The sequence below is a fragment of the Tiliqua scincoides genome, chromosome 2 (genome assembly GCF_035046505.1).
Source record: "Tiliqua scincoides isolate rTilSci1 chromosome 2, rTilSci1.hap2, whole genome shotgun sequence".
Taxonomy (NCBI): domain Eukaryota; kingdom Metazoa; phylum Chordata; class Lepidosauria; order Squamata; family Scincidae; genus Tiliqua; species Tiliqua scincoides.
This window is the reverse complement of record NC_089822.1, coordinates 241,669,349-241,694,255: the sequence shown is the minus strand read 5'-3', so window position 1 is coordinate 241,694,255 and position 24,907 is coordinate 241,669,349. Positions and strand designations below refer to the sequence as shown.

Sequence of the window (24,907 nt, the reverse complement as noted above, 5' to 3'; positions counted from 1 at the left end):
AGAGCAGTTGCGTCAGGCCAGTGCAGGCTCCAACAAATCTCCGGAGGGCCAGAGGCTCATTGGAGACTGGGGGCTCCCTGAGGGCCGCATTGAGAGGCCTCGAGGGCTGCAAGTGGCCCCAGGGCCGGAGTTTGGGCACCCCTGCTCTAGACCATGACTGGACCAACTGAAAGCAATAGTGTCTCCAAAGTCCTCTCCTTCCCTATTTATTCATTTCCTACCATCTCTTGGAAATACAGTCAGTGTATTTTCTGCCACAAAGAGAAGGAAAGGGTAGAAAAAACCCCAATTCTTCTGTTTTTCTTCTGACAATGGTTTGTGGTCTGGAGATATGGCCGAGACATTCTATGCCTGCTGAATGGGAAGTGTTCATCCCCAACAACTTAATTGCTGTTGGGTGAGAAGGCACCTGTTGGCTTTGCACTTACATTTAGGGAAGTTCAAGCAGGTTCGCAATAGCTGACTGTGACAAAGTTCAAGTAACATTAGACGAGAGCATCTAATATTTCCACACATGCCCCCCACCCAACACTGTTTTAAAGACACAAGTATGTTGACAAAAGAAACGATCAGAGCAGTATATGACAGCAGCTGGAATGTGACTGTCCTGCTCAGAAATAATTCATACAATGCTGGAATGTTTGCTTTAAGAGTTATTATTGTCAAGATACCTGTGGACATTTGGCTGCACTGTAGCAATCCCCAGCAGTGGCGAAAGGAACAGGTCTTCCATCAAGTGTCTGGGCAAACTGTAAATCGGTTGCTGTGAAAAATGTTTGGTAAGAGGCAAAGAGAAGAGAGCAGTAGAGGAAGGAGAAAAAAGCTAAACATATTATTTGAACCTCAATCGGTATAGTTCACTCGCTCTTATACATTAATTTTGTGAATCCACATGGATAGTCCCTGAATAATGTTGTCAATTAAATGTGTGACTCAGCAAGCAATTTAATTGCGTGCATAATAAAACTGCTTTATCCTGAAAGACAGAGGCGTTCCAAACATGCAAGAGAACCAAACCATTATTTACACTGATGAAATATGCTGAAGACCAAGGACATTTCTGGTATTATTTACACCCTATGCTGTCTCTATTTTTCAGCAGCATGTTTGGTATCCTGAGATTTTCCTGGAACTGTGGGATAGCATTGTATTCAGAGTCTCATCAGATTGTTTGGGGAATGGCTAGAGCTGTTTTTCTTTGTTTGTTTTTTGCTTAAAAACACATAGAAACACGAAACACTGCATTTTGTGATCACAATATTTGAATAAGTACTCAGTACAATACATTATAGTGTTTAAGATAATTTCCAGAAGCTAAAATAGATTAGTTTTCCAGTCAGAAATAATACTGTGGCTCAATCTGCTGACACTAAGAGTCCAATCCTATGCACATCTATTCAAAAGTAAACCTTATTATAGTAAATGGACCTTACTCCAGGTAAGTGTGGATAGGATTACAGCCTAAGGACCCAATCCTATCCAACTTTTCAGTGCCGATGCAGCTGCAATGTAGCCCAGAGACAAGGGTACAAATGTTCCCTTGTGGAGGTCTCCATAACTACCATCCCACCACAATATGCAGTGCATACCCCTAGATAGGACTGGGCCCTAAATCACCTACCTAGTCTGCATTTCAAGGGTTTAAAATGAATGAAAATGAGAATGTAGAATAAGAACTTGGAATAAAAACACATAACACTGCTTTCTGCCTTTCAAATCACAAAATCTGTGAAAAAAACAAATCCATTTCAAACATCCCCAGGAATGGCATAAATGGACTTTGAATATGGTCTTACTGTGTGTCAAGAATGGCAGCCTTCGAAAATAAGGGCGCAATCCTAATGTGGAGTTAGGCTGCCCAAGTCCCTTGGCTGGCCTGGGAGGGTTGCAAATGTGTCATAAGGCATGTTTGTGCCTCCTTGGGAGGAAGCCAGGCTGGCGCTCCCATAAGCGCTGGCCTGCAGAAGCTGACGGAAGCCCCTGCGCCGGTTTCCTCCCATTGCGTTGTGTCGGCTCAGATGAGCCAACACAAGGATGAAAGGCAGGTGTGGGGGGAGGAGGGAGGGAGGCGCTCCTGGGCGGGGGGAGGAGGAGGGAGGGAGGCGCTCCTGGACGGGGGGAGGGTGGGCGGCCCTGGGGGCGGACAGGGAGAGAGAGGCAGGGCTGGGATCTGTCAGTTATGCCGGATCCCAACCCCCAATCCTAGGGAGAACGTAACGGCTTCAGGTCGTTCCACTCTCCTCAGACTTGTGCCACCTCCAGAAGTGGCACAAGTCCAAGGAGACTAAATTGGGGCAGCAGCCCTTTCCCGGGGTAAGGGGAAAAGTTTCCCCTTGCCTCTGGCCAAGCTGTTTCTGGCCCCTATCCTGCGCTGGATACAGCGCAAGCCTCCTGGCTTGCCTGTTCCAGCGCAGGATAGGATTGCGCTGTAACTCTTTTAAGACTAATTCAACCTCCATTTCCACGCCTGAAGAGCATTTCACTTGGAGTTGTCTCTAGGTCCAACTCCGGCTGAAGCAAAAATAAGCCTTTAATTGCTGCCATAGGGTGAAATCTGACAAATTCTGCTGCTTCATACCTTCCATGCTTTTGAGTGGGGCTTGATTCTGAAGTGAACACTGAGGCACAGACCACAGAGCCTCACCCTGAAGTGTATTCCACAACCAAACTAAGTGGGAGTGACACAGGAAGCAGATTTTGCATGGCAATGTTTATGGTTATAGTTCTGTACTGGAGCTCAGCTGGAGGAAAAGACTTCCCTGAAGATGTGACAAGCTAGATATGTGGCAGGGTGGAAGAATGTAGAGCACCACAACGTTCTTATTGAAACTGAACTAAGAGAAGCTCACAATGGTGGCTTTAAACTTCTACAGTGGAGAGTGTAGTATAAAATGTTGACCTAGACTGTGGAAGGAAATTACTTGCTAGATTGCCCTAGATTTTTTCAGTTTTTTTTAAAATTTCACACACAAACTCATTTTGGTGGTAAAGGCCTGTTGTTACTCACTTATTATTTGCATAGTGTTCAGGTCCAGCCTTACTTTGCTGAAGGCAGAAAACCCAGCTGCTGTATAGTCTTTCCTGCACTGGCAGTCTTCTCTTCTGCTCCCATTATAAGGACATTCAGTCGGGTTATGCAATCTGAATCAAAAGAAAAACCCTTTTCTACTCATGACAGGAAATATAACAAAGGAACAGAAAACAAAGCATCATCAGATACAAGTGGCTGGTGTGCTTACCTGTAACTGTATACTTCCGAGAAATTCTCGGCGTCTCCACTTGCAAGAGTCACATATTCTTTGGGTCTGTCAGATTCCATGCCAGCACAATATATCTGGAAGAAACAGCCCATAATTTCATCAGACATCTGACTGCTAAGTGCACAATTAAGAAATCAAAAGATGGAAGAGACAAAGGCAGAAGTCAAGGTAACAGAATTAATTATGATTTAGATTTTAAAAAATCTAATCATTGAATTACACAATGTAAGTGGATCTCAGGGCATATGTATGTTATTAGAGCTCCCACACTTATCTGGGAGTCAATCACACTGAACTCACTGGGACTTACTTCTGAGTATACATGTATAGGATTGTGCAATAAAATTCTAAGTATTTCTCTCTCTCTCTCTCTCTCTCTCTCTCTCTCTCTCTCTCTCTCTCTCTCACACACACACACACACACACACACACACACACACACACACACACACAAGTTTTTCCCCCCCTCCAAGTCCAGAGCTCTAACGCCTTGGAAAACCAGGGAGTTCTAAGGACATCCAAATGGAACGTCCTGCTTTCAATTTAGTGTAGAATTACACAATATAAATAAGAACACTTTGGATGAGTTTAGTTCCATTGAAAATGCATAACACAGTGGCAATGTCTAAAGTTAGGAGGTCTCACGTAGTTTTGCAATTGCAGAAAATACATGAAAAAGACGACACAGGGGGTGGCTGAAACAGACCTTTAAGTGCCTTCCTTTTATCTTAAGGTAATATTCACCATCATCAGTGAAAACTTTGAGCCTTTTTACTTCCTTGCAGCTTGTTGGCAACTCACCTAAAGTAAAAAAAAATGTTAGTAACTAAGGAGCAAGATAATTAATGTTCGACAGATTTTTTTTTAAAAAATAAATCAACATTTTCCATTGCAAAACTTCCATGTAGTTGACAAGGAAGGTTGAATATCTTGAAATGCTTGGGAACAGAATGGTACTTCAGATTCTGAAATTTCTTCAGATTTTGGAATATTTGCATATATATAATGAGATACGGGAATCTAGGAATGTACGGAAAATATATATCATAGCTGAAGGGTCCAGGAGGGTCTTTTTTCCCTTGGGGACACTGAATAAACTGTCTGTGATTTGACTGCGACCCATCACATGATGTCAGATGTGAAATTTGAGCATCATGTTGGTGCTCAAAAGCTTTTGAATTTTGGAGCATTTCAGGATTAATGATGCTCAACCACTATACAGGTGCAGCCTATTTATCCACGGATTTTTTATCTTCGGATTTGTCTCAATGCAAATGGGGTGGGGGGAACCTGAAAGTCACACACACCTTTGCTTCCTTTGCCCTTTGATGGCATCTCACTCCTTTTCCAGGCAGCCCAAAACACTGCAAAAAGGCTCCACTTGGCACAGACAGGGAAATATGGAGCCATGGAAGAGGTTCCCCTTTAGATGCCTGAGCCAGCAAAGAGGCTGAAGAGGGGAGGGGGGGCGGAAAACCTCTGCAGCCAGAGCATTGCAGCAAGGTGGAGTGCACTCTCTCTCTCTCTCTCTCAAACACACACACACACACACACACACACACACACACACACAGAGGCAGGAGCAGTAGCAACAGAGGGGATTGCTTTAAAAAAACCCTGGGAGTGTTTACTGAACCCCCCCCCCCCATGGTGGAGGCTCCAGCCTACGGAAACAAAACAGCCCAGCAAGGCTACAATCCTCTCCACACTTTCCTGGAAGTAAGCCCCATTGACTAGAATGGAACTTCTGAGTAGAAATGCATAGGACTGGACTCTCAAAAGGTCAGCATCCCACCTGTGAAAGAAGTGGGACAGCTGGCAATGGTGAGAACTGAGAACGGAGGGGGAGGCAGGAGGGGGAGGAGAGGGGATTGCTTTAAAAAACCCAGAGAGTGTTTGCCAAATCTCCCCCTCCCCCAAGAAGGTGCAGGCTCTCCTGCTCCAGCCAACACAAACAAAATGACCCACACTTTCCTGGGAGTAGGCAGTTAGTACTTCTGAGTAGGCAGGCATAGGACTGGACTCTTAAAAGCTCAGCATCCCACCTGTGAAAGAATCTGGACAGATGGCAACGGGAGGGCTGAGTATGATGGAGAGGAGGGGATTGATAACAGCTGCCTTAGTTTCCTTCCATCCGGAAGTGTCAGGCTGCAGCGTATTTGCATAACTCTATGGAATTTAGCATAACATGTTTTTTGTTAATCGCACCGAGTCATGGAATGGAACTAACGCGGATAAATAGGCTCCACCTGTAATAATTTCCTATGTTCTGTGTGACTAAAACCAACAAAATTCCAGGCTGACTAGGGAGGACTTTGCAAATCCAAGACAAAACATTTTGAAAAGCACAGCAGGAGGCTGTATAGGGCACTCAACCCTAGGCATTTGATCACATATGAGTTTTAATATACACTTTAATATATGCAATTTACTATATACTTAGCAGGGATACTTGCTAAGCATTAAAACTACAGGAGTTGAATTTGTATTAATATAGCATCAACAGTACAATTCTATGCATACTTACTTGGGAGTAAACCTCATTAAACACAGTCGAACTTATTAGTGGCAAACCTGATCCTGCCCGGGGCCAGGACTGCAGAATGCCCCCCCCAGTTGAATGTCCTCCCACCGGGGGCCTTCTGAGGGCTGGGGGAGGCCACATGAGGCCTTCTCTGGCCCTCCAAAGGCCTTTTGAGGCCTCCAGAATGTCTTTGTCACTTCCAGTTTACACCTGAAAACTAGCAGTGTGCTTTAAAGGCCCTCCAGAGGCCTCCAGGAGAGGCAAGGAGGGTTGTGGCCAAGGGGCGGGAGGCAGCGCCACCCCTGCTGGAGTGGCACTCTGGGGCATTTGCCACCTTGACCCTCTGCCAGGTAAGCCAGTGGAACTTATGTCCTAGTAAATCTGCATAGTTCAGTGCTGTAAGGGAACATTACAGGTGTGTAAAATAATTTAAAGTCCTTACAGTCATGGATATTATGGCATGTCCTTCTTTCTTCAGGTTTCAAATCATCATGGCACAAAGTACTTGCTTGGTCATCATTTGTAAGGCACTGAACTGACCGGTGCATTATTCCAACTCCGCAAGTCACTGAGCACTGAAAAATAAGGGAAATCAAGTTCAGTTCCATTCTCGAGACCCAAAAGCTGAGAGGGGGGGGGCAGAAGAAGAAGTTATAATACTTAATAAGAAGGAGTTTAACTTGATCTGTTGGTGGTTGGTCTGTGGAACTCCTTGCCACAGGATGTGGTGATGGCGTCTAGCCTGGACGCCTTTAAAAGGGGATTGGACAAGTTTCTGGAGGAAAAATCCATTATGGGGTACAAGCCATGATGTGTATGCGCAACCTCCTGATTTTAGAAATGGGCTATGTCAGAATGCCAGATGCAAGGGAGGGCACCAGGATGAGGTCTCTTGTTATCTGGTGTACTCCTTGGGGCATTTGGTGGGCCGCTGTGAGATACAGGAAGCTGGACTAGATGGGCCTATGGCCTGATCCAGTGGGGCTGTTCTTATGTTCTTATGTTAACTGAAATCAGTGGCAAGGAGGATATGCTCATGCCTGTGTGGGATGTCTTTGTATAATTTGTGCATATCCTGTACATCTGTGTGAAGCTTAGGCCACTGATTTGAAAACAAAAATATAGCAGGGCTGACTGTGTGTAAAGATGTTTTTAGAGTGTTTTGCAAGCAGCATCTGGATTCTCTTGCTCACTGCTAGAAACCATGTGGGTACGCATGTATAGTCACAAATAGAGCTACTTGCTTCCAGGATTACTTTTAGAGTGTGAGCCCTTCTGGACAGGGAGTTACTTATTCATTTTGTTGTGGCAGCTGCTTAGTAAACTTTTTTTTTTTTAAACTGAAAAATGGTATATGCATTTTCATAATCATAATGCATTATGCCCTGGGTGTTGTAAAAGCACTGTAAAGCACTATTTGGCATCCTGGGAGTAAGCGGCACCAGCGGGAAAGCCTGTGCCATCCTGTGGGCATCGCATCCCATCCGACAGCCATTGGGGCAGTTAAGTCCTGCACTGAGGCAGGTGTTCCATAGGCGGGGAGGGAATGTTTCAGGGTGAGGGAGGGTGGGGAAGGGCGGTTCAGGCCTGGGAGGGGGCAGGGATGGTGAACCAGGCCTCCCCTGCATTCTAACCCCCATCCTGGGTCTGAAAGCTCTACACAGGACTTCTGCGGCAGCAATTAAGCTGGCTCAGATCCAAGTAGCTCCATAGGGCAGGCTGGGGCTCGACACAGGATAAAGGAATAAATGTTCCCTTACCCCAAGGATACCTCCCACCTGCACAAATCCAGCGCTGGATACAGTATGGGTTCAGCGGCCCCCCTGAATCAGCTTTGGATAGGATTGGGCCATATGTTTCCGTACCAGATCCTGGCATCTTAGGATGTTTGTATCCCATCACTTAGCTTGTCCCCTTGTTCTAAAGCCCACAAACCCTGATGTCACCTCTGTGTCAATGGCAATAACAAGTACTAAAAGGAAGAAACTGTCTCTAGGAGCAAAGGATCGCCTTGGCTAACTATTCCATTCGTTCAGTATAGTGGATGGACTTTTTATACTAGCAAAAATATACAAGAAAGCTATCGACAACAAAATGCTGGCAAAAATTCAAACAAAATGTTGGCAAAAAAGCTCAGGCAAAAAATTCATTTTACAGGCTTGAAATTTAATGGGACACTGTTGGAAAAGCTCTTTTCAAAAGTTGGTATGAGCTGGATTTACTTTTAGTCCAAGCAATAAAACAATTAGATGCAACAAGATCAGATATTTCTGAACTCCAAACAAATGCCAGAAGTTCTTAGGGGTGAAGAATTAGTGTAAAAAAGAAAAAAAAATGAAAAGAAAAATAAAAGAATTTATATACAATCCTGTAACTGGAATTTTTAGTTTTCCAGTAGTGAATTTCTATAGCTCCTAGCAACACAGGATCACACAATTAGGCCACCATGGTTAAATATGCTTTGGTCAACACTAGTTTATTCATCCTGCCCTTCTTCATTCAGTCTTTCAATTGCTAAGAATTGAACTGTTCTTCCGTATTTGACAGGGATGAAGAATTATTGGCAAAAGGCAGACACCTTTCGGTGGCTACTTCTGATGGCTCCTTCTGGCTACTGGTAACAGGTTGGTCTGACTCATATGATATAAGATATCTTAGAATTTGCAAGCTACCATAATCAATGTAGGCCAAAGAGTAGACAAAAACATTGCAGATTCTGCTTTTGATGATAAATCAATTGCCACATGTGCAACAAGGTAGACAGCACTTGTAAGCACTAGTCAACTTGAGCAGGCAGACTTGATGGCAAATAAGATGGGAAGTGCGAGATTTATGGGACAGTGTACAACTATCCATTAAAAAGAGATGCAAGAGGGAAATATGGGATGTATGTTGACTGGTGAATGGATTGCGAATTCCTTTAGGAATTTTGAAAAGGAAATATAGATGTGAAGAGATGAGGCCATCAGTTATTGGTGCCATTCCCCCATCTGCTTATTTTGGGTAGTTACTCCTTGGACAAAGAACCATCTTTTTTTTGTACTTGCCTACTTCATTTTCTTAGGGCAGGACAGGCTACACGTTAACACTAATAACAAATAAAAACGGAAAGAATACGATTAAAAACCTACCCTTCCCCAATTTCCAACTCTCCAAGATGCTGAAACTGGGCAATCGCCTAAATAGCATGAGTGCAGATTTGGTGGTTGTGTGCCTGGACAGTTGACTGTATTCTGATAACCATATTCATAATGATCCTTCCCAGTGTAAATTTCACTGCAGGAGACCAGCCGTTGCTTGTAGCCTTTGCCGCACGTCACAGAGCACTGAAAAAGAAAAATCACAGGGTTTTGTCAGTGTTACACATGGATGCTCAAATTAAGCTTTTGACAAAGAAGATGATGAAAAACCTGGTTCATTTGTTATCTGCCAGTTCCAAGACCTGTGAAATTTTATGGGCAGAGTGGGTATTTGGGGTACAGGAAGGATCCAGCCCTCCCCCCAAATAACCTTTTCTTGCCCTTATCTGCTCCCACCATTCTCACTTCAAGTTACCTTGTATGCTGTTCAGCACTCCCATGCAGTCTCTCTGTCCTTGGTCTTTCCATCTCCTCCCTATGTCTGCCTCTAGACCAAGACAGTGGCCCATCAGACACAAATTACCGTCCCTTTCCCTTTCCAAGTTAGTTTCAGGGGGAACATTGTGCATTGCTAAGGCAGTGCCCTTACTTCCTCCCCCAAACCAGCAGCCCAACTTCCATTTCTTTGACACAGTCCGAGTATGACAGTTAAGAATGTGATAAATAAATTGATTGCTAGGAAGGATAATGTAGTGAGATGGATGATGATATTAGCTTGAGGCAGGTACATGAAAGAAATGCAACTTTTACCTTCAATGAGCAATAACTAGTAGGGGTATATGGTTCAAGAGGCCTTCCTTCAATTATTGTGTTACTATACGAGGTATGTTTTACATCATTCTTCTCACCACCCTGCCTTGAAAATGGGTGAAGGACTGAGCAGGTATAAAAACTTCAAATGGTGAATTATACTGCAAACATTATAACAATTTAAATCCCAGTATTTCAAGGAAGGTATTGCATTATTCTGTGTTTGACACCTTTACTGCCCTGCTTGAAAAGGGTGTACCAAATTTCATTCTGTTATCTCAGTCTTCAAGATAGATATCACTCTGTGGTGCATTTTATCTCTATCCTGGTCTACTGAAAGCAAATACAGGTTCTGAGCTAGTATTCCAACTGGAAAAGTAGAAGTGCATCCTGAATCTGTGTGTCACAGTCCATTTCAATATCTCAATGTACAAGAGAGAGAATGTTTTACAAACAAAAGGAAAGCGAAACAGACTAGATAAATTGGCTCATTCTAATGTTAAGTGTAAATGGTACTGCTTCCTTCTGCTGGGGTGACTGCATGCAGGGGCGGTGCAAACCTAAATGCCACCTGATGCTGCCATCTCTGCTTGAAAAATAAAACCCCTTACTTTGCTCCTGGTGTGCCTTCTTCAAAAGTGCAGGGCTTCCAGTTTGATTTGGGACCGCACAAATGAAGAAGTTCCTTTGTTTACATGATTCTCATAAATCAAACCAGAAGTTCTGCACTTCCTTATCTGAATTAACTGCACCAGGATCTAGGCAAGGAGGCATATCATCTTGCTTGCTTTTAGCAGGTAGGAGGATCAGTGCAGACTGCATCTGCAGCAGGCTGGAGCGAGGTGGCAGTGGCAGACTTAAGGTGAAGATCATCCCGAATCTGCCAACCTCTCGCCATCCCCCCCCCCCAATCAGCTGCTGACCTGTATCACCTAGAAAAGTGGTTCACAAACTTGCTGGGGCCACAGTACCTTTAGAAATCACAGGGGCTCTACAGCACCCTGGAAAAATTGGTACACACTTTGGGAACCTCTGAGCATGAATGAGCTGCCCTGATTGCATGTGTATTTTCAAAAATCTCTCTGCCAGCAGGACAACTGGACATCTAGGCATGATCGAGTCAAAGTTAACACCCTGTTTTTAAAGTAGAATGTTAATTCTGTAATAGTTTCCCTATGTTTTTATCACAGAAGACTAACAGTGCCGACTATATTCACTGCAGTTATAACCTGCAAATGAGCACACACTTGGCAATAGCAATGCCATCATGTCCTGCTATCTAAGATCAGAGTACATTTCCCATGTTAAGGAACGTACTTCAAGTATCTGCAGGATCAGATGTCCTGTGGTTTCCTAATAGCACAAAAACAGGGCATATGGAGCACGTGCAAAAGTGTTTGAAAACAAACCTTCACACAAGGAAATGTTTTCAAGAGATGTCAATCCAAAGTAAAATAAAATGTTACATAAGAACATAACAACAGCCCTACTGGATCAGGCCATAGGCCCATCTAGTCCAGCTTCCTGTATCTCACAGCGGCCCACCAAATGCCCCAGGGAGCACACCAGATAACAAGAGACCTCATCCTGGTGCCCTCCCTTGCATCTGGCATTCTGACATAACCCATTTCTAAAATGTTTGCAGAAGAAGCAGATGAAGATTTGCCTCCAGTCTTTTTTTTTTTTTTTTTAAAGAGGCTCTCTCTTTTATACAAATCTCTTGCTTTTAACATCAATGGTTAGGAACAGCTTACATCATGCATGTGGCAACAGTCAGCTTCATGGGGATGACAACATGCGATAGACCTGAATTAAAGCATGAATGTGTTTGCAGCATTGGAACTACTGTGGCTTATAGAAAATAATTATGTTTCAGATGTTCTTTGCTTTGTTGCTTTTAGGGAAATTACACCCATTTCTGTAAGGAATAAAGAAGCAAAAGTAAGGCCCTTCCAATAGCCAGGGAACTATTCGCTTTCCTGGTCATCTTCTTGAAGGGTATTGTAGAGCTGGAAAAGGTGCAGAAGAGAGCAACTAAAATAAACACAGGACTGGAGCGCCTCCATTTCAAGGAAAAACTACAATGTTTGGGGCTTTTGTACCTTGGAAAAAATGGTGATTGAGCATGATTGAGACATGAAATAATGCACAATGTGGAAAGAGTGGATAGAGAGAAGTTTTTCTTCCTCTCACAACAGGAGAGCCAAGGGGTCACCAGTGAAAATGATTGGCAGGGCATTTAGGACAGACAATAGGAGGTACTTCACACCCCGCATAAGTAGCCTATGAAATAAGTTTCCACAAGATGTGCTGATAGCTTCCAAAGGGAATTGGCAAATTCATGGAGAGCAGCTCTATCCATATCTATTAATCATAATGGCTCAGGGCTCAGTGGTAACATGTCAGTGAATACCAGGTGCAAGTGTTGCCTGACGAGCCTTTTGATTTCTTTCACTTGATGCAAATAGAGGAAACGTGTGTGTGTGTGTGTGTGTGTGTGTGTGTGTGTGTGTGTGTGTGTGTGTGTGTGAGAGAGAGAGAGAGAGAGTGCGTGTGTGTGTACGTACATGGCACAACCCAGGCCAGTAACGTGATTCGGAAGCAAGAGTGATGACAAGAGACCTCAAGACCCACAGACCAAGAGAAAGGTCACACTTTTTACTGACAGTGCAATCACCTTACCTCCCCAGTCTATCAGGCTGGCTGGGAAGGAGTCTTGCCTGTTCCTTGGAAAATTCTACGGGCAACTGCATCTTGCTTGGATAGCACATTTGACCATAAGAACAAGTCACCTGCTGGTGTTGCAATAAGCTGCCGCCTATTTCAGCTGCAATTCAAGGACCACCGTGCTAAGCCAGCACCTTGGATGGGTAAACTCCTCCCAACCTTTTTTTCCCCTGCTTCTGGATGCAAGTGCAACCAAAGCTACAGCAGACAGTGAGAGCTGGGCAGTCATTCTCGTGGACCACTATGCAGTGTGCTCCATTCTGCCAGGGAAGCAGCTCCAACTCTCTTGTCCTGCTCCCCTCCCTCAAGCCAACAAGGGCTTGCTCCTGGGCTTTCTTAAAAGCACTTTTCTGTCTTTTAAACTTCACATTGAAACAGGAGAATCACCTAGTCTTGGTGCTCTTGCCCAGCAACTCCTGCAGTGCATTGCACAACAATAAATAATCACTTAATTTTGATTCCCCTTCTCTATTATTGTTAAATTATCCCCCATAATTTATTGATATTTGTTAGTTGCACCATTTTGCACAAGTTTGCTAGCTGCACCATTCACCCTCCCCTCAGAAAAGAGGCGCCTGAGGGGGGACATGATTGAGATATACAAAAACATGCATGGGGTGGACAGAGTGGATAGAGAAACGCTCTTTTCCCTTTCGCATAACACCAGGGGACATCCACGAAAGCTGAGTGTTGGGAGGGTTAGGACAGACAGAAGAAAACATTTCTTTACCCAGCATGTAATTAGTTTGTGGAACTCTTTGCCACAAGGAGTAGTTATGGCATCTTGCCTGGATGCCCAAAGAGGGGATTGGACAAATTTCTGGAGGAGAAGTTCATTACGGGTTACAAGTCATAGTAGGTATGTGCAAGCTCTTGGTTTTAGAGGCAGGCTGCCTCTGATTGCCAGATTCAGGATCAGGCACCAGGCCACAGGTTGTGTTTGTTGTCTTGTGTGCTCCGTGGGGCATTTGGTGGGCCACTGTGAGATACAGGAAGCTGGACTAGATGGGCCTTTGGCCTGATCCAGCAGGGCTCTTCTTATGTTCTTAAATTGTCATTCCCCTCTGAGCCAATATACTGCACCACTGGTAACTACACAGGATCCCAGCAGTTGTGTTACACATCCAATAACACAGAAGAGCAATAGTGGGAAAGAAGTACGCCTTTATCTCCTGCTCATGGGCAGCTGGAGGACCACTGTGGGAAACAGAATGCTAGACTAGTGGGCTTTTAGCCTGATCCAGCAGGGTCTTTCTTAAGTATGCTCTTCACTGAGGGCCCAATCCTATCCAACTTTCCGATGTAGACTTGCCAACAGGGTGCACACTGCATTTTGCAGTGGTCATGGAAGCCTCCTCAGGTTAAGGAAATGTTTGTGCTGCACTGCAGCCACATCAGTGCTGGAAAGTTGGATAGGATTGAGCCCTGAGGGCACAATCCTAACCAGGTTTACTCAGAAGTAAGTCCTATTTTGTTCAATGGAGCTTACTCTCCGGAAAGTGCGGTTAGGATTGCAGGCTGATTCTGTTATCTTTATCTAGGTATCTATTAATCTATCTGTTCTAATTTCCTTCCCAGGTCCTGCTTATTCCCCAAATTTTAAATCCTTGGAAACCTTAGAAGTTGTCACTAGAGAATTAAGGAAAATTACTGCTCTGTGTAATCAAAGGTTTTTGATAGCATTATCAAAATCAGTACAGAAATGTAGCCAGTTGTCCATTCTCCCCATTAAAGGCATATATCAGTCTTCAATCCCTCCCCCAATAACCCTGAATTAAGTTTAGGGAATGCTCACTTGGACCTTCCCAACCCTACTACTTGTATATCTGCATGCTTGTTCTTTTTACAACGCAGTTCCCTTCTGCTCTTTCATTTTCCCTTTTTTGCTTGGTCAGCAATAGCAAATTTCCCTTTGTGGCTCTTCCAGGTGTGAAATGCTCCTTCAGAAATGAGCAGAGAGATCAGGCCAGGATCAGTCTGTTTCCTTCTGTGCTCAGCTCTGGTGACAATGGAAAGCAATCGGTTTCTCTTGACAGGTATGCTCAGGGTTGAGGGGCAGAGCTGCCAGCTCAAATTTGTTCAAGAAGTATGAACACGACCCTCATATTTATGAGAACAAATGGTTAGTTTTAGTTGTCAGCTTTTTTAGTTCTCAGCCTCTCATTCTTTAGTTCGTAGTCACAAGTTCTGATTGATTTTTCATTTTAGTTTTCACAACAGTTGGACCAAATATGGGCATATCTATTGGACACAAAATATATGAAATTAAGGGCCCAATCCTATGCCTGGGCAGCGATGCTCGCATGCACACTGTCCAGGCAACGGCCAACACAAAAAGTACTGTAAGGTACTTTGCAGTGGCCAGGAGACAAATGGCACCGGCAGAGAGGACAGCACCAGTCGGCTCTGAACTTCCATGCTGGATGGAGCCACCAACAGTTAGTTCCCCGCCAGGTGGTGGGGAGGTGTTCCTGGTAAGAAGGACGGCAGGGAGGAGGTGAAACTGGAGGGGGCAGCCAAGGAGGCCGTTCAGACACAGGAGGGAGGGCAAGAAAGGCTGCAGAGGCTGCTACCAAATCCTATCCCCCCCCCACACACATGTGAAAGCCATAAATGGGTTACTTAAATCTGCACCAATTATGGAGCTGGTGCAGATCCGAATAGCCCCATAGGGGCTGACTGGTCCTGACACAGGACAAGAGAACAGATGTTCCTTTACTCCGAGGAGATCTCCAACTACTTCCCTTGCCCTGTAGTGGTGGAGGAGAGAAAAGGGGCAGGGAAGCAGGAACTGCCACTCCTCTAGCCAGAACGCTAGAGGAGGGAGACTAAGAGAGCATTAACAGGAAGCAGGAAGCATTCTTTTAGTCAACCTCCTCTAGCATTCCGGACAGCTGTTTCTCACATTCCTCCTCTAGTATTCTATAACAGGCTGCAGTGGAAGAGAGATGCATGCTTGGCACCACAGTAAATATAGGGTCCCCTTTTATCTGTGGTTTCAGTATCCACAGGGGTGTGGGAATGTATCCCCTGTAGATACAGGGGGGGGGGAGATGCCTGTAGCCAATTTAGTAAATAGTAACCTAAAGACTGGTGGGATCCAATCCAAATTGGGAATGTGGCACAAGGAATGTTAACACATTGCCCTGCCATGGTCTCAATCTGGATCCATCTACAGATGCTATCTGCCTTGGAGGAGAGCAATGGGAACTTCTCTCCTAGGGCAAAGGAGGGGGTGATATGGTTTAGGACCTCAAACAGTGGAAGAGACGTAGCTGCTGACTAGCCCTGCCTCCTGGAATGCCCCTTTCCTCTTCAGGACCCCCCAGTTTTGCAAATATGGAAAATCAGGGAGAATTATGTAAACCTGCCACATTTGCATACTTTATTCTTCGCATTTGAATGTGTGAAATACAAACCCTCCTAGTTCTCATCTTCTTCATTCTCCCAGATTTGGCACACGTACCTCTGACCAGTCCCCTGTAATCCAGACATACTCGCAGGGTGGCAAGTTGCAGCTCTCAATATCAGGTGGCCTCTTGTTTAGATCACAGTGAAGGCTGTCAGCTTCTTGCATATTTTGAGTCATGCAGGTCACTTTGCGGTATCTGGACCCATCACCACAGCTTTTGCTACACTGTCAAGACAAAAAAGATCAGCTAGAGAGGTTGGTGGCCATTTGGCAGCACTCAGGAAAAGTAAGAAACAGATCGATGAAGGGGCAGATGTGACCATTACAAGATTCTCCTGCTAAAAAATTATCTCCCATTTTGTTCCTTATACATGGGCTAAAGTTAAGTTAGAAATCTAGACTAGAAGTGACAGTGAGAACTTCAGTTTTTGAAACAAGTCTAGATAGAAGCACACAGTATTATTCAACAAGTATTGATTTTTACTGAGTTTTTAAAGTCATTCTTGCTTTCATACTCTTATTATTCTTTTTTATCTTGTGTATTTTATATTGTGTTCCTAGTGCATTATATTACGGTAGGACTTTACACTAACAGGTATTTTTACATCACTCCTGGCAACCTGAAAAAGCTCAGGATGATATCTTGGAATGAACATACTAAACCAGTGATTCTCAACCAGTGGTACAGGTTCCACCAGTGGTACTTGAGGTGATATCTGGTAGTACTCAAGGGACCCCTGCTGACCGGCAGCGAGACCAGGAATATGACACAACAGTGGCAGGAGGCGTCAAAGCATGCTTTTCTGTGCTCAAAAAACCCTTTCCTTCCCACCCACCCTGAGCCTCTTACTGGTGTCTGACCTCCAAACCCAGAGGGGTGTCTGGCCCCCCAACGCAGAAGTAACTGGCAATGATGTCATTCCCAGTTACTTCCGGCGGTACTTTGAATAGGTGGACCATGTAAAGTGGTACAGTGGAGAACAAATGTTGAGAAACTCTGTACTAAACAGAAGACGGCAGAGTCAAAACAAAGCCTTGAGAAGAGGAAAACAGGGAAGAGAAGATAGAAACAACCCTGGGAAAGATAAATATTGCTTTCAGACTGTGGTTATTTATCACCTGTGAATTACAAAAGTTCTTCTGAATGAACTGAAGGGGGGAAAAAAATTGGGGAGTTTTTGTTCATGATACACTACAATATTTATTTATTTAATTAATTAAAAGTGCATATTCTGCCATTCTGCAAAAGTCTTATTCTGCAGTAATACACTAGCATTTCAGAACTGAAAAGGCAATAAAAGAAAGATGAGTGTTAACAAAGTAAAAGCAGCTTTTTACAGCCTTGTGACACTGGTAACGGAGGTGACATATTTGGATTTTTCCAAAGCTTTTTTTTTCATTTTACAATTAAATTCCTTTACAAGGGATTATCTGTAGTAAAACAAGGTTCACTATACAACATTATTCACTTTACAGAGGGCTCATGATTGTGGCCAACAGGTCCTCATGGGTGATACGCCAATCAGTGATGTGGATGCAAGGGTTTAGTAGCTTCTTAGCCCAGTGGTTCTCAAATTCTGCAACAGTTCGAGGTAGTTGAGGAGGAGACAGTTCCACCAATGTGGCACTATCGTAGACATCATGGTTCAGAGTCAACCTCACTGCCCGAAGACCTATGCAAAGTGAAATGGCCAGGGACATATATATTTAAATATTTCTTTAAGTAAGCAGACCCAAATGGTGCAAAGCTTTAAAGACAGAATTGGCATCTTGAATTGACTCTGGAGACAAACTGTTGATCAGTGCAACTTTTTCAACACTGGCAAACTGAAGTCTCTGTGAGAAGGTCCCCATTTACTACTGGGTTGCCACATTTTTGTACAAACTGAGAATTACAAATCATCTTAAAGTCAGCCCCACATCAAAAGCCACCCTTTTCCATGTCCAAACAAGGAAAGCAGTGTTAGCACACCTGAGCAAAAGTGGGGAAAACTAAATTAGAGGCAGTCAAGAGGTTCAAGTTCAGGAATTAATGAGGTGGTTGTAACCTTGTTTCAAACAGGCCATTTGTGTCAACTTGGATTTAGTACCAGCTGGTTTAATTCAAATATACCTCAACTCAGTAAATAATATGTAAACTATTTCTGTGGCAGGCCAGGTGACTTTTTTCCCTTTCTGTCCATCAGACAACCAGACCCCCCAAAAAAAAAAAAAAGACTGGAAAGACATGTAAGGTGCTACCAAGTTTAAATAGCCTGCAAAATCTGGGCTGTCATTTAATTGATGATTACTGATGGGGAAGGCAGTAGGGTTTTTTTTTTTTTAAACAAATATTTTTAGCATTCCTTGTAGTCTGTTTCATCACATGTTAGAGATTTACAGAGCACAGACACAGACAAGGACGCCCACATAACCCGCACAGGGAGAGCCTGGAAAGCTTTTCAAAACCAGCGTGACCCATCAAACATTCACCTCCCACAAAAGGGTTGGCAATGTGTGTGTGTGGGGGGGGGGAGGGATATCTAATGCTTTCCAGTTGTGGAAAGTTATACCAAAAATGGTGAGAAACAGACAGGGAGAAACAAAGACAGAATGAGAGAGAAAAGGAGAGGCAGGGCACGAGCAGTTTGGGAGCTAATTATTCCAATTTGGTAAGTTCTGCAAATGCATGCTATTTAGTGACCTACTTTTTAAGTAGTTGTTAAGTGTATTACCTGAATTAAATCTGATGTGTTATATTTAGACTGCGTTTCCTGCCATATTCACACACTTCTCTGAAGAGGGGTATTGCTGGAGACAAGCAAAGGAAGTTTGCATCTTTTCTTTGTTCCTTTCTTAGTTGATAAGTTCAGTAGGGTCTGGACCCGGAGCCAGTGTACATTATAGAAATGCTGCTCAAGCTGTGAAATTTTATACCAGCTGAATAGATGTTCCCTCAGAATTTCTATTTACTTATTACTACATGGGACTGGAGCACCTTTGGAATTTAAATTAACAGAAAGAAGACAAGCATGTATTTTCCTTTAGAAAAATATCCCTAAGTAAATTAGATGATGTCCCGACAATATTGTATGCTGAAAGATTTGATAGCGCAACATATTGTGGTGAGTCAAGCTCATAGTGGAAGACAAAAATTTTAAAAACAAAACTTCTGTCTCAGCCTTGAAAAGTCTTTCGTCTCTCTCAAACTTTGCAGAAAAGGGCACTGTGTTTGCTTTTGCATATTTGTCTTCCTTCCTCTAAAATTTAACCTCAAAGCACTATAAAAGATTGAGAAAAAACAAGTTCTGTGCAATTGTGAACATATAGCAAAGGCAGATACACTAAGCATGTGACCAGAGCATGCCAGATACCCGTTTTGGTGATGATACTGTCAGAAGGTGCCAAAATTATATTGGTGAGGGTGGGTGGGGAAGACATCAGGTAAAGGATCCTACAGACTCAGTCCGAAACTTTATTATGTGGATGCACAGCTTAGACTTACAGGTATATATTTCAATCAATTGGTTACAGTGGCATACTGTGAAACAAACACCATTTGTATTCACCTACCACATACAAACGCATATATAAACCATTACAGATCCTGCTTTCAAGTTTAATATAAACGTCTCTGAGTCCCCCACAAACAAACAATCAATCAATCAATCATCTGGTCTACCTGTCTGGGATATTGTTTTCAAAAGAGGAATAGGAGGACAACAGAGAAAAAACAAGGACAGGCTCCTCTGCATACATCCTTTTTTCCCCATGACAGTAGATTTTAACAGCCCAATCCTATCCATACTTTCCTGGGAGTAAGCCCCACTGACTATAATGGGACTTACTTCTGAGCAGACATGCATGGATGTCAGTCATCTCCTGAGAAATCTTGAAAGCGTAGGTCAGTATAGATAAATGCCATGATTTATTAAACCACAAATATTGAGAGCTTTCTCTGATATCCCTGCTTTCTGCTTTTAAACAACATTAAACTCTTCTCAACTGTATCCCTCCCCCTACACCTACTGACTCCTTTTCTCATATCTGGTAAGTACCATTTTTAGCAGACAGAAAAATCTTTTTTAAAAGGTTTGAAAGCAAATTTAGATCATAGGACAGATTTTGTTACGCAGTTTTGCGTCACCTACAATATTACCCACTTCTTTAATAATTACATATATGCTGATATCTGAATCCCTCTGTGTTGGGCCAGATGGCACAAATTCACATATATGTTTTGTGTGAACCGTGACACATCTAGATATAGCTGAATGCTCTGAATTAGCAAATAGTTCCAGCAAATTCAGAAATGAAAATGGTTGGTTTGTCATAAATGGGGATCAGAACAGTCATTTCTAATATTAATAATAATATAAGAATTTCTGATGTTGCAATCCTAAGCACACTGTACTGAGAGTAAGCCCCACTGAAGACAATGGGGACTTACAAACATAGGATTGTGTTCTAAGTGTAGAAAGTGCTTTACATGACTTATGCTTATAATATTGTTTCAACAGCCTGGCAAAGTAAGTATCATTATTCCCATATAGCAGTTGGACAGCTTTGACTGAGGGAGTGGCTTGCATAAAGCTACCATAAAGCAATGCAAGTGGCTTGCATAAAGAATTCATAGCCAAGGTGAGATTCAAAACAGGGACATCTCTTATTGCTCAAGCCAATGCGTGGATTACTCAGAAGTAAATCCACGGAGTTAAATGGGATTTACCTCCAGGTACATATATATAGGATTGCAACCTTAGCCATTATGTGACCCGTACTCATCATCTTTAGACCTGCTTGATCAAACCTATCATGGCACGTCCAGAACGATACCTGAAGCATTTCTGAGATAGTACAGTAATCTGTTTTACAGTAAGAAAAATTAAAAAGTAGTAGGAATTGTATTGGATTAATACAATCCAGTATTCATGACTCTCAGAAGGGTTGTCTATTGAAGCTACTCCATGAACATAAGAACATAAGAACAGCCCCACTGGATCAGGCCATAGGCCCATCTAGTCCAGCTTCCTGTAACTCACAGCGGCCCACCAAATGCCCCAGGGAGCACACCAGATAACAAGAGACCTCATCCTGGTGCCCTCCCTTGCATCTGGCATTCTGACATAGCCCATTTCTAAAATCAGGAGGTTGCGCATACACATCATGGCTTGTAACCCGTAATGGATTTTTCCTTCAGAAACTTGTCCAATCCCCTTTTAAAGGCGACCAGGCCAGACGCCATCACCACATCCTGTGGCAAGGAGTTCCACATGCCAATGCCAAAATCAGTCTGGGAGTCTTTCAAATGCTATAGGACTCTGTTGCATTTTCTAGCATTTAAGAGTTATATAAAAATACACGTTTATATTAGAACAGACTTGTTCTCTGCATTTATCTTGTATTAATAAACACAGCAGATTACACTGGTGAAAAACTGATATTTTCAATAAACAGTATAAAAATTCCATAAAAATTAAGGAAACTGCTTATGCTGTCCACTTTGTATATCGGGAAGCTCAAAACACATCCATTTAAAAAACTTTGTATTTTACCTTCTAAAAATTAAATGTCCTGCTTTAATTAACATATTTTATTACTGACATTAAGAGGCTAGAACATATCCTGGTGTTTCCTTATGAACTTAATACTCAGTTTTCCTGAAGGACAGTTCTGATTATCTAGCTGACACTTGTCCATGGCAGCATGTCCACTCTTTACGCTCTCTTGCCAAATTAAATCCTCTAATGAAGGATTCAGTTAATACAGCTCAGCTGAGAACCAGTTCAAAAAGACCCAAGTTTGTTCCGATAAGCCCTTCTACTGTTTTGCAGGTCCACCTGTTAATGCCAGTGCCTGAACTCTTCAAAGCATGGCTCTTTCTGTTCCTAAACTGTAGAAGTATGGTGGCTGGCAACCTTCAGTCTTGAAAGACTATGGTATAAACCTACAGCACCCAATAATCCCAGGCGGTCTCCCATCCAAGTACTAACCAGGCCTGACCCTGCTTAACTTCCCAGATCAGATGAGATCGGGCATGTGCAGTGTAACAGTTGCTGCTGTAGAGGTATACGTGCAGCACAATCCTAACTTGTGCTGGAACAGGCAGGCCAGCACGCCTGCGCTGTATCCAGTGCAAGTTTCAGGCAGCTAGAGGCTCACCTAGAGGTAAGGGGAAACTTTTCCTCTTATCCTGGGGAGAGTCACTACAGTCCCAATGGAGCTACTTGGATCTACGCCACCTCAATCGGCGGCGCAAATCCGAGCAGCCTGGAACTGCACCAGGTTGCCTAGGAACAGAGTTAGGATCCAGCGTAACTGCCGGATCCTGGCCTGCCTCCTGCTCCTTGCCTGCCCGCCTGTCTGCCCCCGAGAACGCCTGCCACCCACCCACCTCCACCCCGGAATCCTATCCCCTGCCAGTCCATAGCATGCAGCCGTGCCAACAGAGCTGTACTGCATCATATAGTGTAGGGGGAGGGTGGGCAACCAGATGGCCAGTGAAACTTCTTTATTTACATCCCAATAGGCCGCCTGGTCACCTATAAGTCTCTTTGGATTCAAGCCAGTTATTTAGCTGGCATTAGAGGAAGGGGAAGGGGGTGGTCAGGCTGCAAAAAACGGGGATAGCATCCTGGTGCATTCTGCTGCCACTAGGATCTAGCCTCTCCCACCCTGAACCTCCATCAAACTGCCCATGGCATGTCCCTGCCCATCACCTTCCCTGCTCTGGCACGATCTGGGTTCATTCGTGCCAGGTGCATTGACCTGCCTGGCTTCAGCAGCACATCATTTATGAGAGCAGCACATCATTTACAACAGCAGAACATAAGTTCTGCCATCATAGAGAGTCCACAGATTTGGGCTGTGTATGATGTGAATTCTTCAGGATAGATGCATGCACGCTAGTTCTAACATCACAACTCGACAGTATATTCCAACATGAATGTGCCCAATACTATCCAACATTCCAGCATTGATGCAGCCGCAAGGTAAGGGAACAAATATTCCCGTACCTTGAGGAGGCCTCCATTACTGCCCACCTCCCTCCGCAGGATGCCCCGTTGGCCTGACTGCATCAGTACTAGAAAGTCGGATAGGATTAGACCCTAAGAAGAGTCTCCAAAAAATAATGCCAGAAGTAACCTTAATGTTTCAAAGAAGCAGAACAATATGCATCATATGTTATTCTGGGGGAGGATTCTGACATTATGTTTTGCAGGAATGTTTACATCATGCGCACCATCCTGACACTGTGAGTACCGGTAAATGCACTGAATGTAAGACATACATCTGACTTAGTCTTATCTACTATTAGTCTTGACAATAGATCTTACTCGGACTACTGTGCCTGCAAAAATATGATTTCTGACAGCCAATTCACAAGGTCCAACAGGAATGCAGGTTGCATGGATTTAGGTTATACAATTGCTGTGTCTGCAGCACACTCTACAACCCACGTATGCAGAGCCACATTTTAGCAACTCTGTAATGGCATGTTAAATGACATTTGAGTATCACAAACTTTGGCCACCTGGTAGCAGTGTACCTGTAGTTTGAATCAACTAATTATCCCATCCATGTTTCAGTGCTTCATAAATCTCCACAAGAATTAAAGTGACAGTAACTATTATCAGGAACAACATTGCTCTGATGAACTCTGAAGGTCGTTCATACCTCCCACCACATTCCTTTACTACTTACTTCTTGCCAACCTTCTGTTTCCCAGTTGTAGGTAGTGCATTCAGCCATTTGGCATTCCTGTTCAGAAGCTGGTCTGTTGGACTGATTACATTCAGTATCCATGATTGTTTTGTGAGTACCAAGGTGGCAGAAGACGCTCCTCTGTTGAACTCCTCTCCCACAGGACACTGAGCACTGAAGAGGTAGAAAAAGTAAGTGTCAAAAGTTCTGATTTTGTTCTTTTTTTCTTACTGAAATTTTTTTCCTTCATAGGGAATAATTCTGAATTCAAGTGAATCTTAAGAAAGATTTCCATTGCTATTTTCCAGGATATTCAGATATGCCGCTTGCCAGTGCTTTTGAACAGGGCTTCAACATGGCATTTTGGTGCCCAAGTGGCTCCTTTCCCCTTCAAATAGAATCCCTTTGCAAAGGGTAGTCTATGCAAATGTTTTTGCAGGGGTGAAAAAGGCTGCAATCCTATGCACACCTATGATACTATGGAGTATCTGGGAGTAAGCCCCACTGACTAGAATGGGATTTAGTGGACATGCATAGGATTGGGCTGAAAGTATATCATTACAGCCCAGTCCTTTCCCCCATTTGGCCCAGAGTGTGTAGTGCTGCCAAAGGAGTATGTGCTACATGCTATGGACCAGAAGGAGATCATTTTACTTACCTCCCTGTAGGCCACTTGGCCCCCAATGGGTATCCTCAGACCTACACCAGTTCTTTAGCTGATGTAAGTCTAAGGGTGGCTGGGTGGGTCTGACCCAGGAAGGAGGAATAGGAACTAGCATGCCTCTGGTCAGACCCAGCCTACTCCCTGACCTTGATCTGATCTGCCTCTGACCCTTTCCTGATCTGCCCCACCACTGGCTTACTGGTAGCAACAGAGGCACTGCTGGCCAGAATCACCCACGTGCAGCCTCCAGGGCTCTGCACTGGCAGTAGCGGCCTGCAGAACAGTGGAGCACTTGCTGTGTGAGATCCACATTGTGAGATCTGCCAGTGCAAAGCCCCGATAGGATTGGGCCCTAATGTGCAGCCTGATCTGCACAAGGAACATGCAGCCCCTTTTCCAGCAAGTTGCACATTCAAAATAAATCATGACATTAGTAATTGATGATAAATTACCCTTTAGTGCCGCATGAAATCTGCTAACTGAGGCAAGCACCTCAATCTGTGTCCTGGTAGTGCCGACTCTGATTTTGAGCTAAAAATTTCTTTCTTTGTAGGAAAGCATCATACAGTCCACAAAAGATTTGTGCATTTGTATATGTGTGCATACAATACACTTCCAGGATTCTAGCAGAATTATTTAATCCATAAGAATTGCTTGCATAAACATATCCCCCTCTAATTAACAATCCAAGACAGCAAAACCTTTCACCCTGCAAGGCAAATAAACTGCAGTCATATAGCAAAGATT

At 43.7% G+C, this 24,907-nt stretch overlaps 1 protein-coding gene across 1 annotated transcript in view; it reads right to left on the bottom strand.

Annotated features, from left to right (window-relative positions):
- Positions 1-24,907, bottom strand: part of ADAMTS9 (ADAM metallopeptidase with thrombospondin type 1 motif 9) — a 167,899-nt gene that overhangs the window by 4,691 nt on the left and 138,301 nt on the right. Inside the window, exons 30-37 of the mRNA XM_066613881.1 lie at positions 23,497-23,670; positions 15,868-16,038; positions 8,916-9,110; positions 6,227-6,359; positions 3,967-4,061; positions 3,240-3,334; positions 3,008-3,141; positions 672-763 (exon numbers count right to left, since the gene is read on the bottom strand). Coding sequence (XP_066469978.1) covers positions 672-763; positions 3,008-3,141; positions 3,240-3,334; positions 3,967-4,061; positions 6,227-6,359; positions 8,916-9,110; positions 15,868-16,038; positions 23,497-23,670 — 1,089 coding nt within the window. The remainder of the gene's footprint in view (positions 1-671; positions 764-3,007; positions 3,142-3,239; positions 3,335-3,966; positions 4,062-6,226; positions 6,360-8,915; positions 9,111-15,867; positions 16,039-23,496; positions 23,671-24,907) is intronic.